We start from the raw sequence: 25,116 nt of genomic DNA on the forward strand, positions 1-25,116 counted from the left end.
GCCTGTTCCTAACCTCAACACCTTAAGTCATGAATTCACTTAGTGCCTTTTACAAAGGTAAACAAGTCACTCAGATAGTATCTGGATCCCCCATAAAATCCCCAGAAATCAAGTAAGTTATTTAATACCTTCTTATTATGTTTTTAGCTGATGTGTTTCCAAGGCTAAATGCACACAAATGTCTTTATTACCTGCAACATCTTCAAAAAGCAGAGTTTCCCGAACTGACTAGACAGAAAAACACCAGGGGACCTTTAAAAATGTAGATATAAATGATCATGCCTCACCTCTCACTTACTAAGTCAGAATCCGAGGGGACGGAAGCGCCGAGAAATTCCTCTTAAAAAAACTCTCCAATTCTGCAGATGCTTATGGCTCTGTGAAGGGAGCTCAGGGAAGCCAGCTTTGGGAGGCAGAGCCGAGTGGCCCTTTCCCAACCTCAGCGTGGGCTGGGGGCACCTGGATGTGTTAGACTCAAGATTCGGATTCAAAGCATTTGGGGTGCGGCCTGAGATTCTGCATTTCCAACCAGCTCCTAGGCGGGGCTGCTGGTGCCCATCCTCAGACCACACTCGGAGTAGCAGGGCCACCAGTCTCCTGTCTCCAGGTGGGGAGCCAGGGGCAAGCCCCTCTGTGGTTGCACTGGGCCCAGCTATAAATTGTGGGGTGCACCTTCTACCCCTTTGGCCTTGCCCTACTCCATGCTGCCCTCCAAATCTTGGGTGCCTAGACTTGCCTCCACAAAGGGAGGGCTCAGCTCGGGTTTGGACCCTCCCTCTGGGTCCCCACCGCCCTCTGCAGGCCCTGCCTCAGCAGGAAACGAAAGTGCATTCATAGTCAGGAGCGTATCTGGCCTAGGAAGGCTTCGGGAGACAATTCTGTTTATTGTCAACGAAGAGACAGAGGGTGGAGGGGCTCTATACAAGTGGTGGTGAGATACAAAACAGGAGTGGGGTCGAGAGGAGACACAATAATACACAGCATTATTCTGAACCAGCTCCAGCTCTTCACTCTGACACTTGAATCAAGGAGAGCCAGCCACGCTTTTCCACTAAGGCTGCAGAAGAATGGAAACCGGACTCAGTTTATCAGCTCCTACAGGGCAGGCCAAGCAAGAGGCTATGCTAAGCTGATGGAAGAGGCCACTTGTGGTCTGGGGGGAGCCCCCACCCCGAGCGCAGAATGGATGCTGAAGCTGGTCCACGGCTGCTGGTGGTGGCTGGTCCCGGCCCCCTAGGTCCTAGGCTTCTCTTGATTCTCAATGATAAGCTTGCCAATCGAATACATTTGGCCGATGTGGACCTGAAGGGAAAGAAAAGACACAGGCCCATTAGCTGTGAAAGGTCAGAAAGAGCATTTCTAACACTTAAATGCCAACGTCTGCCATCCCAGGGCTGTTCCTGGTGGGGAACCACATCATGGGGCAAGTGTAGTCACCGGGTTGGCCTTTGCTAATTCCACACCCTCCAATTCCCACTTCCCTCACTGTGAGAACAAGTTAGAGATCCACACTCCTTCCTTTCGGGCCTTTGAAATGGCACCAGCAGCCGCGGCCTTGGTTCCTCGGGCTGTCCTGAGCCGGCTGAGACCACCCACCAGGTTCCCTGGCTGGCGGCCAGAGAGAGAGCCATCCGGACGTGTGTACAGCAGCTCCTCACCGAACACGACCCCCTTCCTTCAGAACCGGCTCTCCCATTTGGAAAGGCTTCAGCATAAAGCAGAAATGTGCCTTGCCTATGTTGGGCTAGAACACGGGTTGCATTAAGGGCACTGTAAGGAATACGGCTGCCTGTCTGTCCCAGGCGGCGCCGAGGACCGTGGTCTGGGTTCTTTCACCTCTTGCCTCTTGTCTTTCCTGCCCTTTCCTTTCTAGGTGTCCTCTTACACTGTTTCTGCTAGTGGTTCCCGCTGTCCCAGGTGGATGCCGCCGCCATAACCCGGGGCCACAGCAGGTGACTGGTCCTTCCTTTGGAACAAAGGGTCTTCACGAGGTTTCTCCAGAAGCATTTCCTAAGTGATACTTTCTTAGAACCAGGTACACTGCAGAAAGGATTTCAGAGGAGTCGGTCACCACCTATGGGTGGTTTGGGGTCTTTGCTCTTTCAGTAAATGAGGGAGCCTCTCACTGGCTGTAGTGGCTACCCAAAGCAGCCGGGTCAGAATCAAGACCCTCCTGTGGTTTTCCCAACTTGCTTTAATAGTCTATTCTATTTTTAAAAGAGATTTATTTATTTGAGAGAGAGAGTGCACGCAAGCGGGAGCTTGAATTCTGATGTGGGGCTCGATCCCAGGACTCAAGATCATTACCTGAGCCAAAATCCAGAGTCAGGACACTTAACCCACGGGGCCATCCAGGTGCCCCATATATTTTATTTTTTTTATTCGCATATAGTCGAGACATCATGTTACACTGTTGCAGGTGTACGACATAATTATTCAACTTCTCTATATATTATGCTATGCTCGCCCCAAGTGTAGCTGTCACCATACAGTGCTCTATTACAACATTATATTCCCTGTGCTGTACCTTTTATCCCCATGACTTATTCACTCCACCACTGGAAGCCTGTATCTCCCACTCTCCTTCCCCCGTTCTGCCTACCCCCTCCTGCGACCGGCAACCATCAGTTTGTTCTCTGTATCTATACCTCTCATTATGCTTTTTGTTTGTTTATTCATTTGTTTTGTTTTTGAAGTTCCACATATGAGTGAAGTCATTTGGTATTTGTCCTTCTCAGTTTGACTTATTTCACTTAGCATAACACCCTCTAGGTCCATCCATGTTGTTGCCAATGGAAAGATCTCATCTTTTATGGTTAATACTCTATTTTAAAATGATGGCCCGCGAAAGGGGGAGATTTTGACACTACTAAGGTACAGTGGTGCTCTCTCACCAATGACACCCCGAGAGACCATCTGAACATTCCCATTCTCCCATGCCACTGGTTATGTCTTCTGGTGCACACTTACACAGAGGTGTCCTGATGGCCCGCGAGCACTAGTAACTCACAAGCATCGCGGTGCCAGGGGAAAGTGAAGGAGGAGGTCAGAGCCACCAAATTATTGAAAAAGAAAGACAAAGTACAGAGTGGAGATTTAGGGGGATGAGGATGATCGTGTAGATATTTTCACTGCAAGTGAATTCCTTAATTTGATAAAAGAGAAAGGGGGTGGAGATGGTGGGGAATGAGTGCTCTGCACCGTTCCCAACAGAAGTCAGTGTCTTTAGTTTCCCTTCCCCTTGTCAATATAAAGAACACATATGGCTTCAGATGCAAGCGGGAAGGGCGGGCCTGGGGTTCCGTGGACCACACTCTGCATAACGTAGTCATAAACCATTTTGAGGGGTGAGATTAGCTGGATGGAGGGAGAGTCATGACGAGTGGAGCACAGAGGCTTGTCCTGGCCTCCCTTCTGGATGACCCAGAATAGCTGCGGGGTGAGCGGGAGCCATACGCACCCTTCTTCAGGGAGGAGGCTGAGAAGCAGTGTTCGCCACGCCGGATGCTATACGATTTTCCGATGCTAACCTCAACAGACAAATGGGCCCACTATCAACGTTTTTTAGAAGAAAGGCTAGTCAGGGAAATCCAAATCAAAACGTCAATGAGATACCACCTCACACCAGTCAGAATGGCTAAAATTAACAAGTCAGGAAACGAGAGATGTTGGCGGGGATGCGGAGAAAGGGGAACCCTCCTAAACTGTTGGTGGAAATGCAAGCTGGTGCAGCCACTCTGGAAAACAGTATGGAGGTTCCTCAAAAAGTTGAAAATAGAGCTACCCTACAACCCAGCAATTGCACTACTGGGTATTTACCCCAAAGATACAAATGTAGTGATCTGAAGGGGTATGTGCAACCCCAATGTTTATAGCAGCAATATCCACAACAGCCAAACTATGGAAAGAGCCAAGATGTCCATCAACAGATGAATGGATAAAGAAGATGTGATATATATATATATATATATATATATATATATATACATATACACACACACAATGGAATATTATGCAGCCATCAAAAAAACCCCCATGAAATCTTGCCATTTGCAATGATGTGGATGGAACTAGAGGGTATTATGCGAAATAAGTCAGTCAGAGAAAGACATGTATCATATGATCTCACTGATATGAGGAATTCTTAATCTCAGGAAACAAACTGAGGGTTGCTGGAATGGTGGGGGGTGGGAGGGATGGGGTGGCTGGGTGATGGACACTGGGGAGGGTATGTGCTATGGTGAGCGCTGTGAATTGTGTAAGACTGATGAATCACAGACCTGTACTTCTGAAACAAATAATACATTATATGTTAAAAAAAAAAGAAGATAGTAGGAAGGGGAAAATGAAGGGGGAGAAATCGGAGGGGGAGACGAACCATGAGACTATGGACTCTGAGAAACAAACTGAGGGTTCTAGAGGGGAGGGGGGTGGGAGGATGGGTTAGCCTGGTGATGGGTATTAAAGAGGGCACGTTCTGCATGGAGGACTGGGTGTTATGCACAAACAATGAACCATGGAACACTACATCAAAAACTAATGATGTAATGTATGGTGATTAACAAAACAATATAGTAAAATTAAAATAAATAAATAAATAATAGAACTACCATATTGGGAAAAAAAGAAGAAAGGCTAAAATACCAATTATTTTAAAAGGACAAAAAAGAATCATTATCTTTCGGGGGGATGTCTAGGTTAATAAAAGTAATTTTATATAACAGCTCAAATGATCCATTTATATTTCATTGATCTTGGGACAGTTTAGCAGGAACCCCTCTTAGAAGTGTTGACAATACCATGTTCCACGAGTGCTTGACTGAGTTTATCAGTGTTTTTTCAGGGCTCTAGTGGCAGACAGAAGTTATGATACGGCCTAAGGAAGAATTCTTTCACACAGTTGTCAAAAAATGGAATCGGCTGCCTCGGGAAGCTGTCAATGCTCTGTAAGGAGGAGAAGGTGAGGATGGAGAAGGAATTTACATGCCGGACAGAGGTGGGACCAGATGGGCTCCTTCCACCTCTCAGCCTCTGTGACAACTTGTTGGGTCACCAGGACCCATCTCAGACATCTCTCAGAGCAGTTGGGTGGCCCCTGAGTGGCCCAGAGTTGAGCCATGTATTCTAATACCTGGAAGAAAAGGGGGTCTCCTTGATGGACTGTTTGAAGATCCAGCAGCACATTTATCACGAATAAACACGTCTCCTCCCACACAACTCACTTTGTGGACACTGTGTTAACAGCCACCTTCTTGATGGATGGGCTACAAGGACACGGGGGTTCTCCTGTCGTGTGGCCTTTTTTTCCTGTGCTCCTAAACCTCCAGGGATGTGGTGAACATAGTAGTGGTTCTCCTTGTCCACCAATCTAAAGGATGGAACCTTTGGGGGAGGGGTGCTCTCTTGAAAGAAATGCAGATGTGATACGGGGTGACCTAGTTGCAAGCAGCTCCACGTAAAAGGCTCCAAAGAAAACTGAAGAATGAAGAGCGAGGGGAGATTACAAAGAGCTCAGGTTGTAGGGAACTTCAATCAAAACAAACCTTCAGAAAAATAAAATAAGATGGAAACAGAGAAGGAGACAAACCACGAGAGGTGCTGAACTCTAGGAAACAAACTGAGGGTTGCTGGAGGGGAGGGGGTGGGGGAATGGGGTAACTGGGTGATGGGGATTAAGGAGGGCATGTCATGTGATGAGCACTGGGTGTTATATGCAACTGATGAATCTCTAAATTCTACCTCTGCAACTAATAATACACTATATGTTAATTAAATTGAATTTAAATAAAAAATTTAAAATAAATTAAAAAAATGAACCAAAAAACACCAAAAAACAAAAACCCTTCAAGTTTGCAGCCCATTTTGACAGACATATGAATTACATTTTAAAAATTCCATTCAAATACAACACTTTTATGGCTTTTGGAGGAAAACAAAGAATGAAATCAGATCTTACTGTTAATGATGTTAGGAGAGCACACCAATTAATCTCTGTCCAGGCCCCGTGGTCTGATAGTCACTATCCTCGGGTGGCTGCTCACCCTCCTACGAACCACGGAACTTCTCCCTGACTGTCATGACACTCTGGGTCTTCCAGCTTCTGTCTTTGCTCAGGTTCCTCCGCCAAGAAAGTCTCATTCCACGTCCACCACACAAAAGCCTACCCACCCTTTGAGCGAATGGTTGAAGCTTCCCTGGGGCCCCTGTGCAGAAGGGGCTCTCTCGCTCTCTCCTGGGAGCACTTAGTGCATGTGTCTCTGTGCCTGGACCAGTTCCTCTGCACGAGCCTCAGTGACTCTGGGGAGAAAGGCAGGGCTCACGTCCCACTGGTCTGACTTAGCTGCTTTCACAGGACAGTGCTAGGCATGTAGGAAGTGCTCAGTAAGTACTCGGTAACTAAAAATACCAGTGTCTAGCATCCCTGGTCATAACCAAGGCTCTATGTCCACTAGTTCTAAAACCTGGACCTGTAAGTAATTATGCAGTGCTTTGGTGGTGAGTTGCTAGTGGGATTACGGAACTGATCAAGGCAAGTCAATAAAAGTAGCAATAGGACCATTTTATTGTAACAAGAATGCTCATTCACTGTTAAGGAAAATCAAATGATTTAAATTTGGCCCAGCAGAAAATTTAAAGCTGTAATCCAGGGCTATAAGGGATTAACCCAGAGCAATTACAGAAGATGGAAGAGAAATATTCAGTTCATACAGGGAGGAAATATTAAAAAGTTATTTCAATGAGAGCTACAGAAGCAAGGCAATAAATGTTTGCATAACAGTTCTGTTGCATTTATTTTGGCTATAAAATGTGTCAGCACACATGGGGGGGGGGCAGCCAGGGACGGATGCTGCCGGTGCTAATGATGGAGCATGTCGCTTCTGAGCTGGAGGTGAGAGGAACTGGTCAATGAAGTGAGGACGTACAGTTACCAGCTTCAATTTACAGCCCTTCCAGAAGCCCCAATGGGCTTAGCCAGCCACATCCGACTATTACCATGCATAAATTGGTCATTAAAGCTGATCACACTTTTATTCTATAAACTTCAGGAGCTGGCATTAGAGTCCATTAGAAAAACACACAGCTTACTCAACCGCAAGTAGATGAGCTGGCTGGCTGGCCTAGAAACACTTATGAGCTCGGAGACTCATTAGGCAAATAACCTGCTGGGGAGGAAGGAGGAGGATCCGAGAAAAGAAAATTTAGTACATTTCAGGTCTTCATTGCTCACTCATCTGCAGCAATGCGCTGTCCCCTGTGCGACACATCTCAATCTGATTTGGACTCGGAGGAGCTGCGCTCCATCACCAGGGGTGGGGGCGGTGGGGAGGCTGCACTGGGGCCTCAACTACTTCCTGCCTATTTCATACCATTGTTATGAGAATCAAATGCGATAGGAGACTTGATGTACCAACTGCCCCAGATACTTCCTAGGGCTCCATTCTGTTCATTGTCTTCACGTTGTTGAGAGGATTAACTAAGAACAGTAGTGGGTACGTAGTCAGGGCTTGTTAAATGTTACTGATGTGCATGGCCTCGTGCACCGCCCGTCTGCTGTTGAGAGGAGTACCACCGGGTGTTAGATCCTGACCTCAAAGATCTCGAAGCCTCCTCACGCTCTGGCTGTAAGAGTCTATGATTCTGTGATTGTTAAACACACCCACACTGTGGAGAGGGTGTCAGGGATGTCTGATACCACCTCCTGTTCTTGAACTTGGGCTTCCCTGGCTGGACTTGAGGACTGACAGACTCTCCTCATCTCTGCTCTGGGCCCCAGCCTCCTGTCCGGTAGGCCCATGATGCTTCCGGCTGGTCGTCAGAGTGGTCTGGTGTCAGGACGTCGCTCTGGGCACTGAAAAGTTCTGAGAGAGAGGCTGATAGCTGGCTCTGCTGGGGAAGCCTAGGGAGGGACTGTCCCTGCTCGCTGCCCTCTCTGAGGATGGTAAAACCACCCGGACAGGGATGGTTCCAACGGGGGACAGTGACAAACTCTGCCCCTGGCATTGTAGTGATTACACCACTACTACCGATGATGATGATGATGATGAAAGGTAATAGTCACATTTAGTGAGCAATGACTGTGTGCCAGGCACTGTTCTAAGCATTTAATTAATTAAGTCAATTAATTAGAAGTATTTAATGCTTCCTACCTCACAACAACTTTATGAGGAAGATACCATTATCATCATCAATTTGCAGGCTTTCTATAGGCAAACCCCATCCTTGGTATTTGATTTCCACATCTGGAAGGAGTGTAATTGCTCAGATGGGCATGCCCTTCCATTTCACATATAAGAAGCCAGCATCTCAGTGGATCCCACTGAAAATATGATGAGAAAAGATAGTAAAAACAGTCACAACAAAAACAACACACCTAGACATAACCCTAAAAAGAATTAGTGTAAGGCTTTAAGAGAGAAGAATGATAAAACTTAAAAATGTAAAATGAGTTTGGATGAAATAAGATATACCATGTTCATGGAAGGACTGAATCATATAAAAATGTCAATCTTTTGCCAAATTAATTTATGTTTTAACACGATAATGAAAATCCCAGTGGGGTTTTTTGAGGTATTTGAGGAAATAACTTTCATGCTTATTTGAATGAATGCAAAGTCAAGAATTAGAAAGAATATTTTGATGAGGAAGATATTAAAGCATTTTTGAGATACAATTGAAAAAATTGGCACTGGCCCAAAGAGAGAGAAATGAGCAGAGTAAGAGTTAGAAACCAGACCCTACCGAACAGAGGTAGTTAATATATAAAATCGTACTCATGGGGATTTGGGGCTTAGCTTGAAGGGGATGTGGTAACTAGAACATTTTTTTGAAGTCCCCTACTGATCTTCATATAAATGGTGTATTCTGTTCCATAATAAATTTATACTCACTTTATAAAAATGTTTTCCCAAACTGTCAAGTAACTCTGGCCCTTTGAGAGATGCATTTTATTTAGCCTGTGCCTTTGAGTGCCTCCCAACACACCCAGTTGAGAGGCATGTTTTTAATTTCCTAAGGTAGTTACACTTGACAGGGGCTTTGGAAAGTCCCCCCCAAAACCTATGAACCACCAATATAAGTGAATCCTTTGATAGCAGAATTTCAGCTTTTGGCCTCTTGTCAGACCACACATTCTGCTGACCGCCAACTGTCTGCTTGTCCCATGGAAGGTGGGCAGGACATTTGTGCCCCTCCTCTGACCTATAATGATGTCAGACAGTTTTCCATCCTGCCTGCAGCTCGCTCCACGATTCTTCCAGTGATATCCCAGCGTGGAGCGTCACTGTCACAGCCTTGCCATAGTAGAGCACCTGCTGTAGCAACCATTTTTCAAAGAGACCATTTTTATCATACTTGGTTTCCTAATAAGTTTTTAAAGCTAACTGATACAAGGATACATGAAATTATATATAATTTTTTCAATCTTTTCTGTTTAGCAGTAAGAGGTAAAATCCTAGGTCACATGGTCTTCCTCTAAAAATAGCTCTTGATGCATATGCTCTTTTTCTTTCTAGAGTCTGGTAGCCTAAGTTGTTTTACGAAATGTCTATATATAGTAACATAATATTATTGCTTTGGAATTTGCCATCATTTTATGAAATAGAAGAATGCCTGAAATGGCCAAAGTAGATCTTTGAGAAGTCAGTCCACAATTAGATGTACAGCAGAGAAAGAAGGCCAGTCCAAAGAATCTAGAGATGAATCTTCTTGTGTTTCCTCTCTCCACACATGCTCCATCTCCATTCAACTCTGTTAGCCTTGAATTTTAGATACTGGATATTCCTAATGTGGAGGGAGGTGGTGAGGAGCTGACTTCTTATTTTCTCTGTGATATTCCTGGCAGCGCAGTGAACAAATCCCTATCTCTTCTCTAAACCCCATGTCGCAATTAATACTTACTGTGTTTCCTCCTCACTGGTAAGGACAAGAGACACCCCAGATGCAGGATTGTGTCCTCTCATCAGTGTGACCAAGCGCCCGCCTTACCCCTATTGTCCCAGCATGATTATTAATAGAGCCTTCTTTCACTCTCAGGGGTCCCCCTTTGTGATGATGAATTATATGGTCGCCCTATCTCTTACCCACCATTGTCAGATTTCTAGGCCATTCCGTTGTTTTTCTGCATGTCTGATGTTCAGTTGAAAATTTTTTTAAAAAGCCCACCAAGAGATGGCCTCTTTCTTTTGAATTCCAGGCCACCAGAGTAAAGGAAATCAAACCATTGTAATGGGACTCAGAAAACTGGCCTCAAAGAGCCTGAAGCCATGGGAAGCCAGCAGGGGTTCCCATTCCATCAGCATACTGTCCCCTCTGCAGGAATGAGTCCCTTTTTGAACAAATATACATGTAAGGCAGTGGGTCCTAACCAGACGGGCCTCAGAACCACGGGGTCAGCTTTCAAGGATACACATGGTCAGGCCCCATTCAGCGAGTTTCTCATTAGGAAGGTGGGGGAGGGGGTCCATGCATGTCACCATTCTCTTGCATCTGATTGGCACCCCTGAGTTCTACACTGAGCATAAATATAAGGGCATTCAGGCTCAGCATTTATTATTAGTATTTAAAAATGATCAGTTTTTTTTTTTCCAATGGGTGAATATTTTTCCAAAAAAACAAACAAAAAGCTAGGGTTGGTATTTACCCACCCGGTGCTCTATGGGCATAGCCCTTCCAGAAGGTACAGCCGTGGACTACAAGACCAGGTTGGGGGAGGGAGGTGTCTTTGTACCTCAGTGTTGCTCTAGGATGCCACACTGTTAATGAAGGCCAGGGGGTCCTCCTACACCTGTCCTTTAGAGCTACTGGGTGTCTGTGGATGATTTCTACCTGCTAGTCTGGACCACTGCTCGGGGTGGGCAGACAGTTATAAAACAGGAGACAGCCACTAGCTGTCTTCCCACCCTATCCAGATAGTCTCCTTCCTCCACCCCGGAGGCACAGGTGACCACGTGGGGACACTGGATACAAACAGTCTGCCAGCCCCCTCGCAGGAGCCTCCTGGAATCCGGGGTGAAGCATTGCATTACTAAGGCTCTGGGAGATGAAAGCATCCAATGGCAAGCATGCAAGTTAGCCCTGCGACTCAGTCACCAAGCCCTTCTTGGAACTGGGCAGAACTCAGAACCCAAACATCACGTCAGAGTGAAACCTGGCTCTTCCCTGGGATGGTGACAAGAGCCCAGGCAAAGTGCCAGAGACGCTGGCCTTCCTGCACTGCGCTCGGCTGCACCTCAGCCCCTGAACTCAGTGCTCTGGGTCACCAAAAGCACAGCAGCATGACCAGAATCCCGGCGCCGCTATAATTAGTGACAAGGTGATGCAACTGCCTAGGCGGGCGATTCCTGGGGTGGTGCTGGGACCAGCAAGCTCCTGACTATATGCTTATCAACTTGCTTGAGGAAGATCCTTGGCAAAGTTTCTGGGACAAGCAGGTGCTATTTTATCCCTTCAGGGACACCTTTTTTCAGGGTCAGCTTGATTCAATCTGATTTTACTTTTCTTTTTTTTCCTTAGAGAGAGAGAGGGAGAGAGGGAGGGGAGGGGCTGAGGGAGAGAAAGAATCTTAAGCAGACTCCATGCCCAGGGTGGAGCCTGATGTGGGGCTCGATCCACAACCCTGAGATCCTGACTTGAGGTGAAATCAAAAGTCAGATGCCTAACTGACTGAGCCACCCAGGCGCCCCTCAACTCTGATTTTACATTTGCTTTAAGCCAATATAACTGAAAAGGTTGGGTGGCAAAAAAAAAAAAAAAAAGAGAGAGAGAGAGAGAGGGAGAAAGAAATACGGAGTTCGACGATTACCCACCACTTTAGACAATGGTTTCTAGAGGCTTGCAGATTGACTTTATTTCATTTGGTTTGGCTCTGGCCACAGGTGGTCAGAGGGTACAGAGCACGGTCACTCACACTACTCTGTTTGATTGGACAAGTTCTTCACTTTGTGGGCTTCCAGGTTCGGGGAGAGCACTGAGGCACCTGTCAGGAGTGACCAAGTGTCCCCAGATGAGCAATGAGCATCCCCTCCCCTGCTGTGCTCACACCTCTCACAGACCCAGGTTTGCTGGAACAGGTTCTCTGCAACAACCCCACGCTCAGCAGCTTCTGACGGATACCATGGCCGTTGGCAGCCGCCCTACCTCCACCTCAGGGGCCGGAGCCTGGCTCATGCAAGAAATGGTGTGAAACAACAGAAACAAACAAGAAGTCAAACTCCACCCCCTTTCCTCCAACTTGCCCTTTGTCAAGCTCAGCATCTTTACATGGCAGGACACAGATCTTCCTTTCAACCAGCTGCCTTGCATTCCTTTGCATCCATCCCTGCGGGGACCCGCTACGTCATATCCAGGGACATTAAAACACACGGTCAACACTACATCAAAAACTAATGATGTAATGTATGGTGATTAACATAACAATTAAAAAAAAAAAAACATATGGTCAGCAACATCCTTACTTTCCCAGGGCTTGGGAACCTTCTGGGAAGGATATTAAACCTTAAACAACATTGGGGTCAGACATACATCAACACGTTTGATTAAGTGTCTCTCTTCTGTCTCTCTCCATCCAGAAGTCAGGTTGAAAAGAGCACCAAAATGGACAGGAGAGAAGAACACCCACATGAACTGAAAGCCTGGCAGGGCCTTAGAGGGAGCACCGGGTCCAGATGCACTAAGGAGCTATGCTTGCCAGCCTCCCACCCAGCACTCAGTGCGGGGGGGGGAGGGATTTGGACAGTGGACGTCAGCAGTGATGGGCAGTCAGTGGATGGCACCTCTGCTTAACGTGGCTCACCCCAACAATATCCTAATCCTGATCCCACCATCTTCCATAGGACCCCCAAATTGGCAGGGTCTAGGAGACACTTAAGTATACGTGTAAGGACCCCTGGGCATTCTCAGAAATGTCTGGGGGAAGGGAACCACTAGAAAACACAGGGTCTCTGTTGGCCCGGGGAGAGGGCAAAGCTGATATTCAGCCAGTATGTACCAGACTTGCTAAAATGGGGCACGACCGCCAGACTGCGGGTCAATGGCTGCTGCTTGGGGACCTTCCCTCCCTGAAGGTCCATGATGTCTGCGCCTCACACTTAGAGTCCTCCCTCCCTCCTGCCACCCCCAGGGCAGGATGCCTGGACCTCCCACTCAGGGTCCTCGTCTGGCTTGGTGGGTTGTCGTCCTGCTCGAGCTTGGCCAGTTTTCATTCTGAGGGGTCAAGGCCTGTGCCACACTGGTGGTTAAACATGGAATATCACCTACAGGGTAGGGGCTTTGGAGAATAAATTTGGGCTATTCCTGGAAAGTATAGTATGCATAGTATGCACAGGCTACTGATCACAAGGCTCACATTTTCTTGTTTCTTTCTAGCACGCTACAGGGGAGATGTGGAGACAGCTGTGCAGAATGGCCTGTATTTTGCTCCTGGAAGTTATTGTGGATGAAGGAGAAAGGGAAGGCCAGAAGCTAGAGCCTGAAATGACACCATGGGTTTGAGGAGATGGGGGCCTGGAGGTTCTCTTTTGGTGCCAGCCCAGTGTGGTGGCTCCTCGGTATTCCTTGGCACTCCCAAGGTCAAGGAGAGGGCGGGGGAGCTTTCTGTCTTACCAAGCCCACCTCCCTGATCCCTGGGGCTCTAGTAGGACACGGGGAACTTGCCATCAGCTTACACCGCCTCCACACTGTCCCTGAAGCCCAGTTACTGAACATACCTTCCAACTAAAAGCCCGGGAAGCCAAGAATTAACCCCAGAAGGGCTCTACCAACTCTTAGACAGAAGCATCCACACCAACACTGCATCATCGACAACACCAACAGGAAAGATGGGCATCTTTTCTCTTCTCCCGTGGCTGTGTCCACTACTGCTCTCCACCATGTGACGGACAGTCCAGATTTCTGAGACATGTCACAGAGGGATGCTGGGCTGGTGGAGGAAATAACCAGTCCCTAAAGAACCTGCGGAGGGAATCAGCAGTCAATGAGTGAACTGCAGTTTGTCTCCCCGGCAGGGGGAGAGAACCCGGCCTTTGAATGGAGAGCTGCAGACACCCTGCCAGCATTCAGCCATGGCCAGGACACGTGGCTCTCCTGCCCACGGTTCTGCTTTCACTTGCCACAGAGCAGGGCAGGCCGCAGCGGGCTGGATTATCTGGGTGGACCCCCATTTCGGTGCCCTCCTGGTTTCCCCGGGAAGGAGACAACCAGCTCCCTGCAGCCTTGGAGCAACCTCCTTCCACCTGCCCCGGGCAGACGGCCACAGAGAAAGACACCGCGCGTGCACATGAACAGTGGCTTTTCTCTTAACGACCCGGACTTCCTTTAAATGTGCTCATCATCAGCTGCTAAGCGGAAAGTGCAAGGAAATTAACCGGCCTGCTCCAACTTTTTGCCATGGCTGATTTTAAAGAGTCTGTGATCATTCTCTCCTGTCAGGGCAACTGCAATTCAGCCTTTTTACTTTCACTTGCTTCAATGAAATCACACTAGAGCCATTTTATGCAGATTGTGACAACCTCATACTCTGTGTGCAATAATTATAGCAACAACTAATAGCTGTCTAGCACTTCACAGTTATCTGTACACTTTATTGGCTCGTCTGATCCTTGTATGTAGAGCAGATATCCTCTCTGTTTTATTTTTTTAAAGATTTTATTTATTTATTTGATAGAGAGAGCACGCACAAGTAGGCAGAGAGGCAGACAGAGGGGCAGGCAACGGGAGAGGGAGAAGCAGACTCCCCGCCGAGCAGGGAGCCTGACCCGGGCTCGATCCCAGGACCCTGGGATCCTGACCTGAGCCGAAGGGAGACGCTTAACCGACTGAGCCACCCAGGTGCCCCTCATCCTCTCTGTTTTAAAGAGACCTAGGGTCTAAGGGGTAAACTTAATTTATCCAACATCACAGGGTCAATACTCACGACCCTGAGTTTTAGCAAAGCTCTAAATTCTATTCCTTTAAATCTCAGTGTATTCCGTGAGTACAGTGTGGTTTTTTTAAAAAACAGTATTAAAAGAAATTAAAAAAAACAACCCCATCCCACCACCTCAAAATCACCTTTATTTTTATTTCTGCAAACTCCTTTTGTCCCGTGGACACACAAAACATTCAAAGTCGCTGTTTGCACACTGTCGCGCATGCGCTGTTTGGCGTGACTGACCAAGAATCCTGACAGCATCCCCCAGCCTGTGTCTACACAGCCTTCACAACTGTGTTTTGTAAACAGTGCATTTCAACAGGCAGCCTCACTTCTAGTAGCTCAGCTGAAAGCACGATCAATTCTCCGATATGGTTAACTCCCCGCTACCTCCTTTTTAAACATGTGGGAGATAAGACTTTTTTCCTAGAAAACATATTATTACTTTGATGAGTCATGTGTCTTTTGCCTCTTTTTTCTACTCTTTCCTCCCCTCTGCCCCCGCCCCCGTGCGTCTGACTGGGCTACAAGTATGACTTCAGAAACGTGTGTCCCTCATGGATGGGATCTCTGAGAGAATTCTCCCAGTTCAGGGAAATGGGGATACACTTCAAACAACCTCGACTGCCCGAACGCAGCCATTTAGGGAAGAATACACGTTGCCTAGAGATTGGGTTTCCTTTGCCGGGGCGCGGGGGTGGGTGGGGGGAGGTCTTCCCTGGCCCAGGCCCGGCCTCCCACCGCTCCCCCCGCACCCCCCCACCCCGGCAGGCATACCACCTCCTGCTCAGCCAGAGCTTCTCTGACTCCAGTGTGTGTGAGTTTGCCAGAGGGCTCTTTGCCAACCCCCAGAGACGACTTAGCAGATCTCGGATGAGGCCTCAGACCATGTTTGGAAAAGCGCTCTGTGGACTCGGGGCCTTCTGTTCTGTCCGTTGCAGCACCAGCCACACCGTCCTGACTTTATATTTTATGCAGTTTATGTGTTTGTCTCTGACAGAGGCTGGGGCTGCGTCTGTTACATGTCCCTTACACCCAGCCCTGCGCAGTTAGCTTCCTTCCCACCCCCTGATGAAACCGTAGTCTCAGAAGAGCCTGGAAACGAGTCCTGATCACATGGCCTGTGGGATACCTTTTGTGTCCTTGGGCATAGCTACGGGAGGAGAAAGGGTGGGACCCTTGCCCCACCTCAGTCCGCGGCACACAGCTGCTAGAATCATCTCTCTCTGAGCCTATGAAGGTTCTTGGCATAGAAACTTGTGTTTTTTTTTTTTTTTTTTTAAAGATTTTATTTTTTATTTATTTGAGAGAGAGAGTGTGAGAGAGAGCACAGAGGGGGTAGGGTCAGAGGGAGGAGCAGACTCCCTGCTGAGCAGGGAGCCTGATGTGGGACTCGATCCTGGGACCCTGGGATCATGACCTGAGCCAAAGGCAGTTGCTTAACCAACTGAGCCACCCAGGTGCCCGAAACCTGTGGTTTCTTTACTCGTACTGAATCCTCAACTCCTGGCTGAGCGCTAGGACCTCCACCAACTCTTCTCCCCCTTCAGAGCAAGTGGGTGGAGCCAAACACTTGATTTTGTTGCCTGAACATGGAACCCCGCCGTCTACGCAGGTGGGGTCTGAGCCCATGAACCAGTCTGGGTGCCGGCGTGCCCATGAGCCAGCCCTAGTGCTCAGCAATCTCTGCTGAACAGACGAATGAGCCCAGGAGCAGGAGGTGCTTGTGCAAGGTCTCAGGGCAAGGCCTGTCAGAGGAGGAGTAAGAAACTAGCCATAGGAGCCAAGCCCGGCAGAAGGCTTCCTCCGCAGAAAGCCCCTCTTGGGCCTGTTCCTCGCTTTGTTCAGGAATAAGACGTTCTAGTTCTATTCATCTGAACGACAGAAACTTCATCATCTGAGGCAGTCAGCTGTTTTCTAGGAAGAGTGAACCTTGAAGCCTTTGAGGATGGTCCAGTGTTAAAAGCTGCACTCTGGATGTTCATTTTGACCCCCGAGCCCCAAACTTGACCTGCTATAAGTAGCTTTCCTTGGGACTGACTTCTGATTTGCTTTTCGGTTCAAGTAAGGTGGATGCTCCATTTCTGTCATCAAGGTGAAGGGACCCTCACACTGGAGTCAGCCCTGAGGACATGGAGCAGCCAGTGGGACAAGCCCCTCTTTTATTTATTTATTGTTTGTTTATAGATTTATTTATTTTAGAGGGGGAGGGGCAGAGGGAGACGGAAAGGCAGAGAATCCCAAGCAGACTCCCTGCTGAGTGCGGAGCCTGATGTGGGCTCGACCCCAGGATCCTGAGATCATGACTGCAGCTGAAATCCGGAGTTGGATGCTTAACCGACTAAGACACCCACGTGCCCCAACAAGCCCCTCTTTTAGAGTAGTTTGCTTAACCTTTCTCCTTTCCTTTCCACCCAATGTCTTAGTTAGAGTGACGTGTTCCTGGCACTTAGCGCTGGGAATCTACTATAGGAAACTACAGAGTTTACCACAAATTTAACCCTTCTAGATTTCCTTTATTTTTTTGACAGAAATATCCCACACTCTTGTAATGCACAATGAAAGATCACCCAGGGCTGTGAGAACACAAAGAAGAAAAGCTGTTTATTGATAAAAGCTGTTTATGTCCTTAGCCATTTGGTAGTGACTTTGACAGGGCCAGGCCACCAGCACTACCTCACTATAATGTTCAGGGGAATGGAGACCAATCCTCTGAGGCCACAAGGAGATTAGCAGCGTTGCTGCTATAAATGTTCAGTTATTTGAAGAATGTAAACAGGCAGATATGGCCAAGGAAAATGTATAAAAAATTAAAGTATAGGGGGGCCTGGGTGGCTCAGTCAGTTAAGTGTCTGACTCTTGATTTCGGCTCAGGTCATGATCTCAGTGTCCTAGGATCCAGCCCCGTGTCGGGCTCGGTGCTCAGCATGGAGTCTGCTTGAAATTCTTTCTCTCCTTTCTCTGGCCCTCCCCCCCCGCCTGCACACTCTCTCTCTCTCTCAAATAAATACTTACTAAAAATTAAAGCACTGTGTGAAAAAGATTTTACGCAGCAATTCCACTCCCGGGTATATGTTTACAAAAAATGAGAACAAACGTCCACATGGAAAGGTGTACAAGAATGTGTACAGCAGTATTATTCACAATGGTGAAAAGGTAGAAACAACCCAGTGTCCATGAAGGGACAGACAGAATGTTGTATATCCAAACAGTGGATCCATGTAATGGAACATTATCTAGCCATAAAAATGGGTGAAGCATTGATTCATGCTACAGCATAGACGACTCCTGAAAGCATCATGCTGAGTGAAAGAAGCTGGACACATAAAACCACACATTATCTGACTCCATGTATGTGAAATGTCCAAAAGAGGGAAATCCATAGAGATAGAAAGTAGATCAGTGGTTGCCAAGTGGGTGAGTAGGAGAGAATGTGGGTGACTTCCAGTGGGTATGGGGTTTCTTTTTGGGGTGCTGCAATGTTCTAAAAGTGATTATGGTGATGGATATTCACATAACGCTGATTATACTAAAAACCATACTTCAAATGGCACATAAAACTCAATAAATATGTTAAAAGGTATTGAAAAGGACATACGTAAAGATACATTAAAAACACTGTCTATATCTGTGCTGTCGTATTGGCCTCATGGCTGTTTAGCACCTGAAATATGGCTAGTCCAAATTCAGATGTTCTGGAAGCATAAAATACACACTGGGCTTCAAAGACTTAATAAGGAAAAAAGAATGCAAAAATTAACATTTTTTTTTTGTACTGCAGGTTGAAATGATAATATTCTAGACACACCAAGTTAAAGAAAATATATTATTATTATTTTTTAAAGATTTTATTTATTTATTTGACACAGAGAGACACAGCGAGAGAGGGAACACAAGCAGGGGAGTGGGAGAGAGAGAAGCAGGCTTCCCGCGGAGCAGGGAGCCCGATGTGGGGCTCGATCCTGGGACTCCAGGATCATGACCTGAGCCGAAGGCAGACGCCCAATGACTGAGCCACTCAGGCGCCCAAGAAAGTATATTATTAAATTAATTTTCCAGGTTCTTCTTAATCTTATGAATGTGACTACTAGAAAATTTAAAATTACACATGTGGTTTGCATTTATAGCTTGTATTATATTTCTGTAGAATAGTGCTGGTCTATATCATCCTTTAAAAAAAGTTCTATTTATTTACTTATTTTTAGTTGGCTTTAAAATTGTGGTAAAATATTATATTTTACATATAAGTAACATATTAAAATAAATTAGGTTGTGTTAAAATGTATCACTTTAACCCTTTTTATTTTGAAATAAATATATAGTCCAGGAAGCCGCAAAAAGTAGTACAGAGAGGTCCTGTGTACTCTTCACCCTATTTCTCCCAAAGGTAGCTTTTTGCTTAACTATAGCACAATATGAAAATCAGGAAACTGACACTGACACCTTCCATTACATTTTTTTTGGTGTTTAAGACTGATCAACCCTTGGTGACGAGAAATCTAGGTATATAACAAGAAATGGTATCTTAGGGGCTCCTGGATGGTTCAGTCTGTTAAGCATCTGCCTTTGGCTCAGGTCGTGATCCTGGGGTCCTGGGCTCGAGGCCCACGTCACGCTTCCTGCTCAGCGGGGAGTCTGTTTCTCCCTCTCCCTCTGACCCTCCCCCTTTTTTGTGCTCTTGCTCACTCTCTCAAATGAATAAATAAAAAAATCTTAAAAAAAAAGAAATGGGGGGCGCTTGGGTGGCTCAGCTGGTTAAGCGTCTGCCTTCAGCTCAGGTCATGATCCCGAGGTCCTGGAATTGAGCCTCACATCGGGCTCCCCGCTCAGCGGAGAACCTGCTTCTCTCTCTCCCTGCTGCTCCCCCAACTTGCGCACTCTCTCTCTCTCTCGCTCTCTCAAATAAATAAATAACATCTTTAAAAAAAAAAAAGAAATGGTATCCTAAGGTTTTTGATCCTCTATGAAATAAACACTACTCCTGTTGGAATAAAAAAATTAAGTGGAAGTTTAATTTAGATTTCTTGCTGTCTGCACAGAAATATTTTATAGGACCTGTCAACGTGAAGAGGACCAATGGTTACATTCATATTCTGGGCACAGGGTGCCTACTGCCATGCTTCCCCTGGTCCTAGCTGAGGGTGGGGGTGGCCCCCTGCACAGTCACTAAATTGCAACATAAGGGCACCTTGTGGCCTTCTAGGTACAAGCCACTTCTTTTTTTTTTTTTTTAAAGATTTTATTTATTTATTTGACAGAGACAGACACAGTGAGAGAGGGAACACAAGCAGTGGGAGTGAGAGAGAGGGAGAAGCAGGCTTCCTGCGGAGCATGGAGCCCGATGTGGGGCTCGATCCCAGGACCCTGGGATCATGACCTGAGCTGAAGGCAGACGCTTAACGACTGAGCCACCCAGGCGCCCCACAAGTCACTTCTTAAGCTCACCAATCACAAAGGGTTAAATTAGTTGTCAGGCTTGATCGTGGCTGAGCACACTTCCTTGGGGAGAGTCAAAGTTGCAAGGCCGCCCGGCTGACTGACAGCAGATAAAAAGGAGCCACCCTTATCGTTCCCTTTTCAGGGAAGGAAGTCATACCTGAAGATTTCAGAGGCCACTTTTCACAAACCGACTGTCACAAATAAGTGTGTTTGGAGACCATGCCCCCTTCCCTCCCCACAATCGTTTTGTGACTTTGTCTCATGGGCCCTCTATTTTCTTTTTTCCTCCCTCTGTCTACACTTGATGTTCTGACACAGCTTTGGATGTGAACTGCTACGCGGGAGAGGACCAGGGTCATCCATCTTGCTTTTTACTTGCACGACTGAGGGAGGCCCCATCTCTCCTGTGTGACAAGGTTGAGATGCTTCCCCAGAGATGGTGCCTGGGATTCTCTCAGACAGCCCATGCCACACCGAGGCCCGCACTCCTTTGAAAGCTGGGCTTTGCCTCCCCAGAGCCTCTGACGTCCCGCTCACATATGCACTCGCTCAAAGAAGACCTCATTCCCCCCACAGGATTTCTCTTGGGCACTAGCGGAGAATATGTCCACATGGGCACCGTCTTTAAGGGCTTATAGGGACCAAGCAGCTTCAACCATCCCCACCCCCAGCCACGCTCCCAGGATCTCAAGGGTCACAGTGTATGTATGAGGTGTGTCTCAAGACTGTGTATCCCCTTCCTTCCCAGGGACTGGGGACACAGAAGCTAGTAGCATTGGTCTTATGGCTCTCCAAAGGATTACCTTATGTATTAATTGCTGCTGTAACAAATCACTGCGAACTGGGTGGCTTAAAACACACATTCTGGAGGCCAGAGGTCAGTTAGTTTCACTGGGCTGAAGTCCAGGTGTCAGTAGGACTGGGTCCTTCTGGAGGCTCTAGGGGAGAATCCGTTTCCTTGTCTTGTCTTTTCCAGCTTCCGGTGGCCGCCCGTATTCCTTGGCTTGTGGCCCCATCCTCTGTCTTTAAAACACGTCACTCCAACCTCTGCTTCTGTAATCAAATCTCCCTTTGCCTTTCTCTTACAGGGACACTAGTGATTACAATTAGGGCCCACGTGAAACATCCATGATGGTCTCCTCTTAAATCAGTAACTTGATTACATCTGCAAAGTCCCTTTTCCCACAAAAGGTAATATTGACAGGTCCCAGGGATTAGGATGTGGACATCTTTTGAGGGCCATTTTTGAGCCTCCCATTCCTTACTTCATGGTTTTGTTGAAAACAAAAATTTTAAACTTCAACATATCTTATTGTAGAAAATGTGAAATATAGCTCTAGGTCCATCTTTACTTTACCAGACACACTGAAGGGAGGGAGAAGTGAGAACACAAGGCAACCCCCAAAAGGCCAAGTCTAAGAGATGGAGCACCAGGGAGACAGCAAGGCGGGGGTGGGGTGTGGGCCATGGAGGGGGAGGGAGGTTGTGCTCTAAAAGGTCTTTATTTCTATGTGCTAAGTTCTTGAAATATGCTTTTCTTATAGATTATGTTCTAAATGTTGGTTAGGTTCCCTGCTCTCACTACAAAACTGACTGAATCTGAAATCTCTCCAGTAAGTAGTACCAGAGAGTGGGATTCTGGGAACTTGGAGGCCTGAATGCGCTACGCTTCCCCTCTGGCTTCCCATCCAATCTCTGACTCTGTGAGACAGGCATACAGGTGCTGAAGCACGTAGAGCCGCTGGTGTGAGTGGGGTCTCGGCCACAGGAGTGCGGTGTTCAGGGAGTTCATGGGGGCATTCTTCCTGGAGACCACACAGGGTCTGGAGACCAGTGCTGGGGATTCTGGGATGAGGTCTGTGGGCCTGGGGTTCTGGCTGACATCTGCCTCTCGTAAGGGAGCCTTATCACTCAAGGAGGAAGGGGAAGTCAAGGCTGGCACTCCCTGTTCCTGAGGCTGGGACTGTCCAAGGGGACCTGGGAACAGGAAGCAGGCAGCTGCCGCCATTGCTATCCCGCTGGTCTCCCGGGGAGTAGAGAACCCTTCCCTTTTATCACTGTGGAGCTGTAGCCGTAGGAGGCAGTCTAGCAGCCAGACCTGAACCTCAGGGAGACGACAAAATAAAAAAAAAAGAAAAGAAAAGAAAAGAAAGTACACTCAAGGGAATCTAAGGGCTAGAGAGAAGAAAACGGACCCAAACTGTTGATTGTTAACATACCGGCTTGGAGAGGTGGCCAACAAGTGGTAAAAAGTAAGAGAACTTAGATTTAGGAAGAAACAACTAGTAAGTAAGGTACAAATGTATGAAACTTATCTATGTAGGGAAATGGATGTCTTGAAGGGAAAAGCAGGTATTCTTTTTCAAGTAATAGTAACAAATGTGTGCTTCTAATTATAAGCATCAGGCTACAGAAGGAGAAGTAGGATTCCCAAATAAAAGAGGGGGAAAAAGGAAAGAATTGCTACTTGATAAACCACAAAAATAAAGAAGGGAAGAAGAGAAAACAAACTCTAGTAAATAACAGAATGAGGCGGAGGGAAGACAATCAAGCCTGTCAACCATTAGATAGACGTGAACGAACTCACTGGGATAGATAACAAAGCAAGAGTGATAAAGACTGAAAACCAAGGAGTGAATTAAGGTACACTAGGCAAACTTTGGGGACGAAGTCCTAGTTTATATGAACATTAGACAAGGCAGAGTTGAATATGAAATCACTAAATGAATAATGAGCAACATTTACAAAAAAGATGTAGTCATTAACTCAGCACAGTACGTAAGATGGTCGCTAATTATACAAAACCTAAACCAGCAGAAATGAAAGGAGAAACTGATAAAATCATTATCAAAATCAAATAAAATTATAGTGGAGGACTTTGATATTCTTTCAACACTGGAGAAAGCCAGTGTATTTCAAAAGGTAATGATATACAGGACTTGAATCATACAGTGAGCAAACTAAATACACATACTCACGCCTCAAAGAATATATTTTTAAAAAAGTGTCCAATAAATATTTTCAACAATGGCATTTACAAACATTGATCAAGGACTTGGCCAAAGAAAAACCTTAAAAAGTTTTCCACTTCTCAGGTTAAATTACTTTTCATTAGATTTTCAAATTAGCTGCCACAGAGTTGCCCATAGCTTTTTCTCTTATGGCATATCCTTAATATGTAATCATTAAAAATGACATTATAGAAGAATATTTCATGACCCGGAAATTATATTTGAAAGGGAAAAAAAGCAGGTATGAATCATAATTGAAAGGCAGTCATTATATGCCTTGGCCTCATAACTTTATCCCTAACTTATATCTTTATCTTTAAATAGTCATGGATCCCCAACTGATAGATCAGGATTTATCAGCAGATCCTAAATTGTAACCTAGTTTAACTCCAAGCAAGCTTCCATGATTGTACCCAACTCTTGTGGTTCTCAGGACACTGCCACAGGAAAGAGAGAAGGCATTTCTGCAGCTTGTCCCTTAAACCCCTGGCTTCAGGGATTAAGTTTGAGGATCACGTGTTTTACCTACTTAGCAATATATATTTAGGAAAGTAACATTTACTGGGCATGCACCAGGCTTAGATGAATTAGTTGCTCACTTCAGGTTTTACAAATATCCTATACAATATATAATACTCACATACATCTTATGGATGATTGTATAGAATCAGAGAAATTTATTAGCCAGTCTACATTTTCACAACTGGTAAATTAATTCTAGAGAGCTGCCATATTCCATTCCAGGTCTTCTGACTCCAAAATCTATGCGCTTTTTTTTTTTTTTTTAAATATTCACAACCAACCTTTATTATTTTATTAGAGCTGAACAAACATATCAAAGGTCAGGGCATGGAAGGGAAGAAGCAGGGCCTGCTTCTGGGCTGGAGATGAACCTAGAAAGGTTGTTGGTGAGGGGAATTTGATTCAGAGCCAAATCTATGAACTTTTACAACACACGTTCTTGGAATAAGTGTCTTCTATTCTTTCTAATTAATATTTTATTTTCTTTTAAAAGATTTTATTTATTTGACAGAGAGAGAGAGAGAGAGAGGGAGCCCAGCAGAGGGAGAGGGAGAAGCAGACTCCCTGCTGAGTAGGGAGCCCAATGCGGGACTCGATCCCAGGACCCCGGGATCATGACCTGAGCCGAAAGCAGACGCTTAACCGACTGAGCCACCCAGGCATCCCTCTAATTAATATTTTATTTTATTTTTTTTTTTTGACTTTTTTTTTTATTGTTATGTTAATCCCCATACATTACATCATTAGTTTTAGATATAGTGTTCCATGATTCATTGTTTGTGCATAACACCCAGTGCTCCATGCAGAACGTGCCCTCCTCAATACCCATCACCAGGCTAACCCATCCTCCCAACCCCCTCCCCTCTAGAACCCTCAGTTTGTTTTTCAGAGTCCCTCGTCTCTCATGGTTCTTCTCCCCCTCCGATTTCCCCCCCTTCATTCTTCCCCTCCTGCTACATTCTTCTTCTTCTTTTTTTCTTTCTTAACATATATTGCATTATTTGTTTCAGAGGTACAGATCTGAGATTCAACAGTCTTGCACAGTTCACAGCGCTTACCAGAACACATACCCTCCCCAGTGTCCATCACCCAGTCACCCCATCCCTCCCACCCCACCCACCACTCCAGCAACCCTCAGTTTGTTTCCTGAGATTAAGAATTCCTCATATCAGTGAGGTCATATGATACATGTCTTTCTCTGATTGACTTATTTCGCTCAGCATAATACCCTCCAGTTCC

The 25,116-nt window shown here is 46.3% G+C and overlaps 1 protein-coding gene across 1 annotated transcript in view; it reads right to left on the reverse strand.

Moving 5' to 3' along the window:
• Positions 1–864: 864 nt before the first annotated feature.
• The window catches only part of LYRM4 (LYR motif containing 4), a 161,044-nt gene continuing 136,792 nt past the window's right edge, over positions 865–25,116 (reverse strand). Inside the window, exon 3 of the mRNA XM_032424633.1 lies at positions 865–1,302. Coding sequence (XP_032280524.1) covers positions 1,234–1,302 — 69 coding nt within the window. The 3' untranslated portion in view covers positions 865–1,233. The remainder of the gene's footprint in view (positions 1,303–25,116) is intronic.

Source organism: Phoca vitulina, unplaced genomic scaffold (genome assembly GCF_004348235.1).
Source record: "Phoca vitulina isolate PV1807 unplaced genomic scaffold, GSC_HSeal_1.0 scaffold31, whole genome shotgun sequence".
NCBI lineage: Eukaryota > Metazoa > Chordata > Mammalia > Carnivora > Phocidae > Phoca > Phoca vitulina.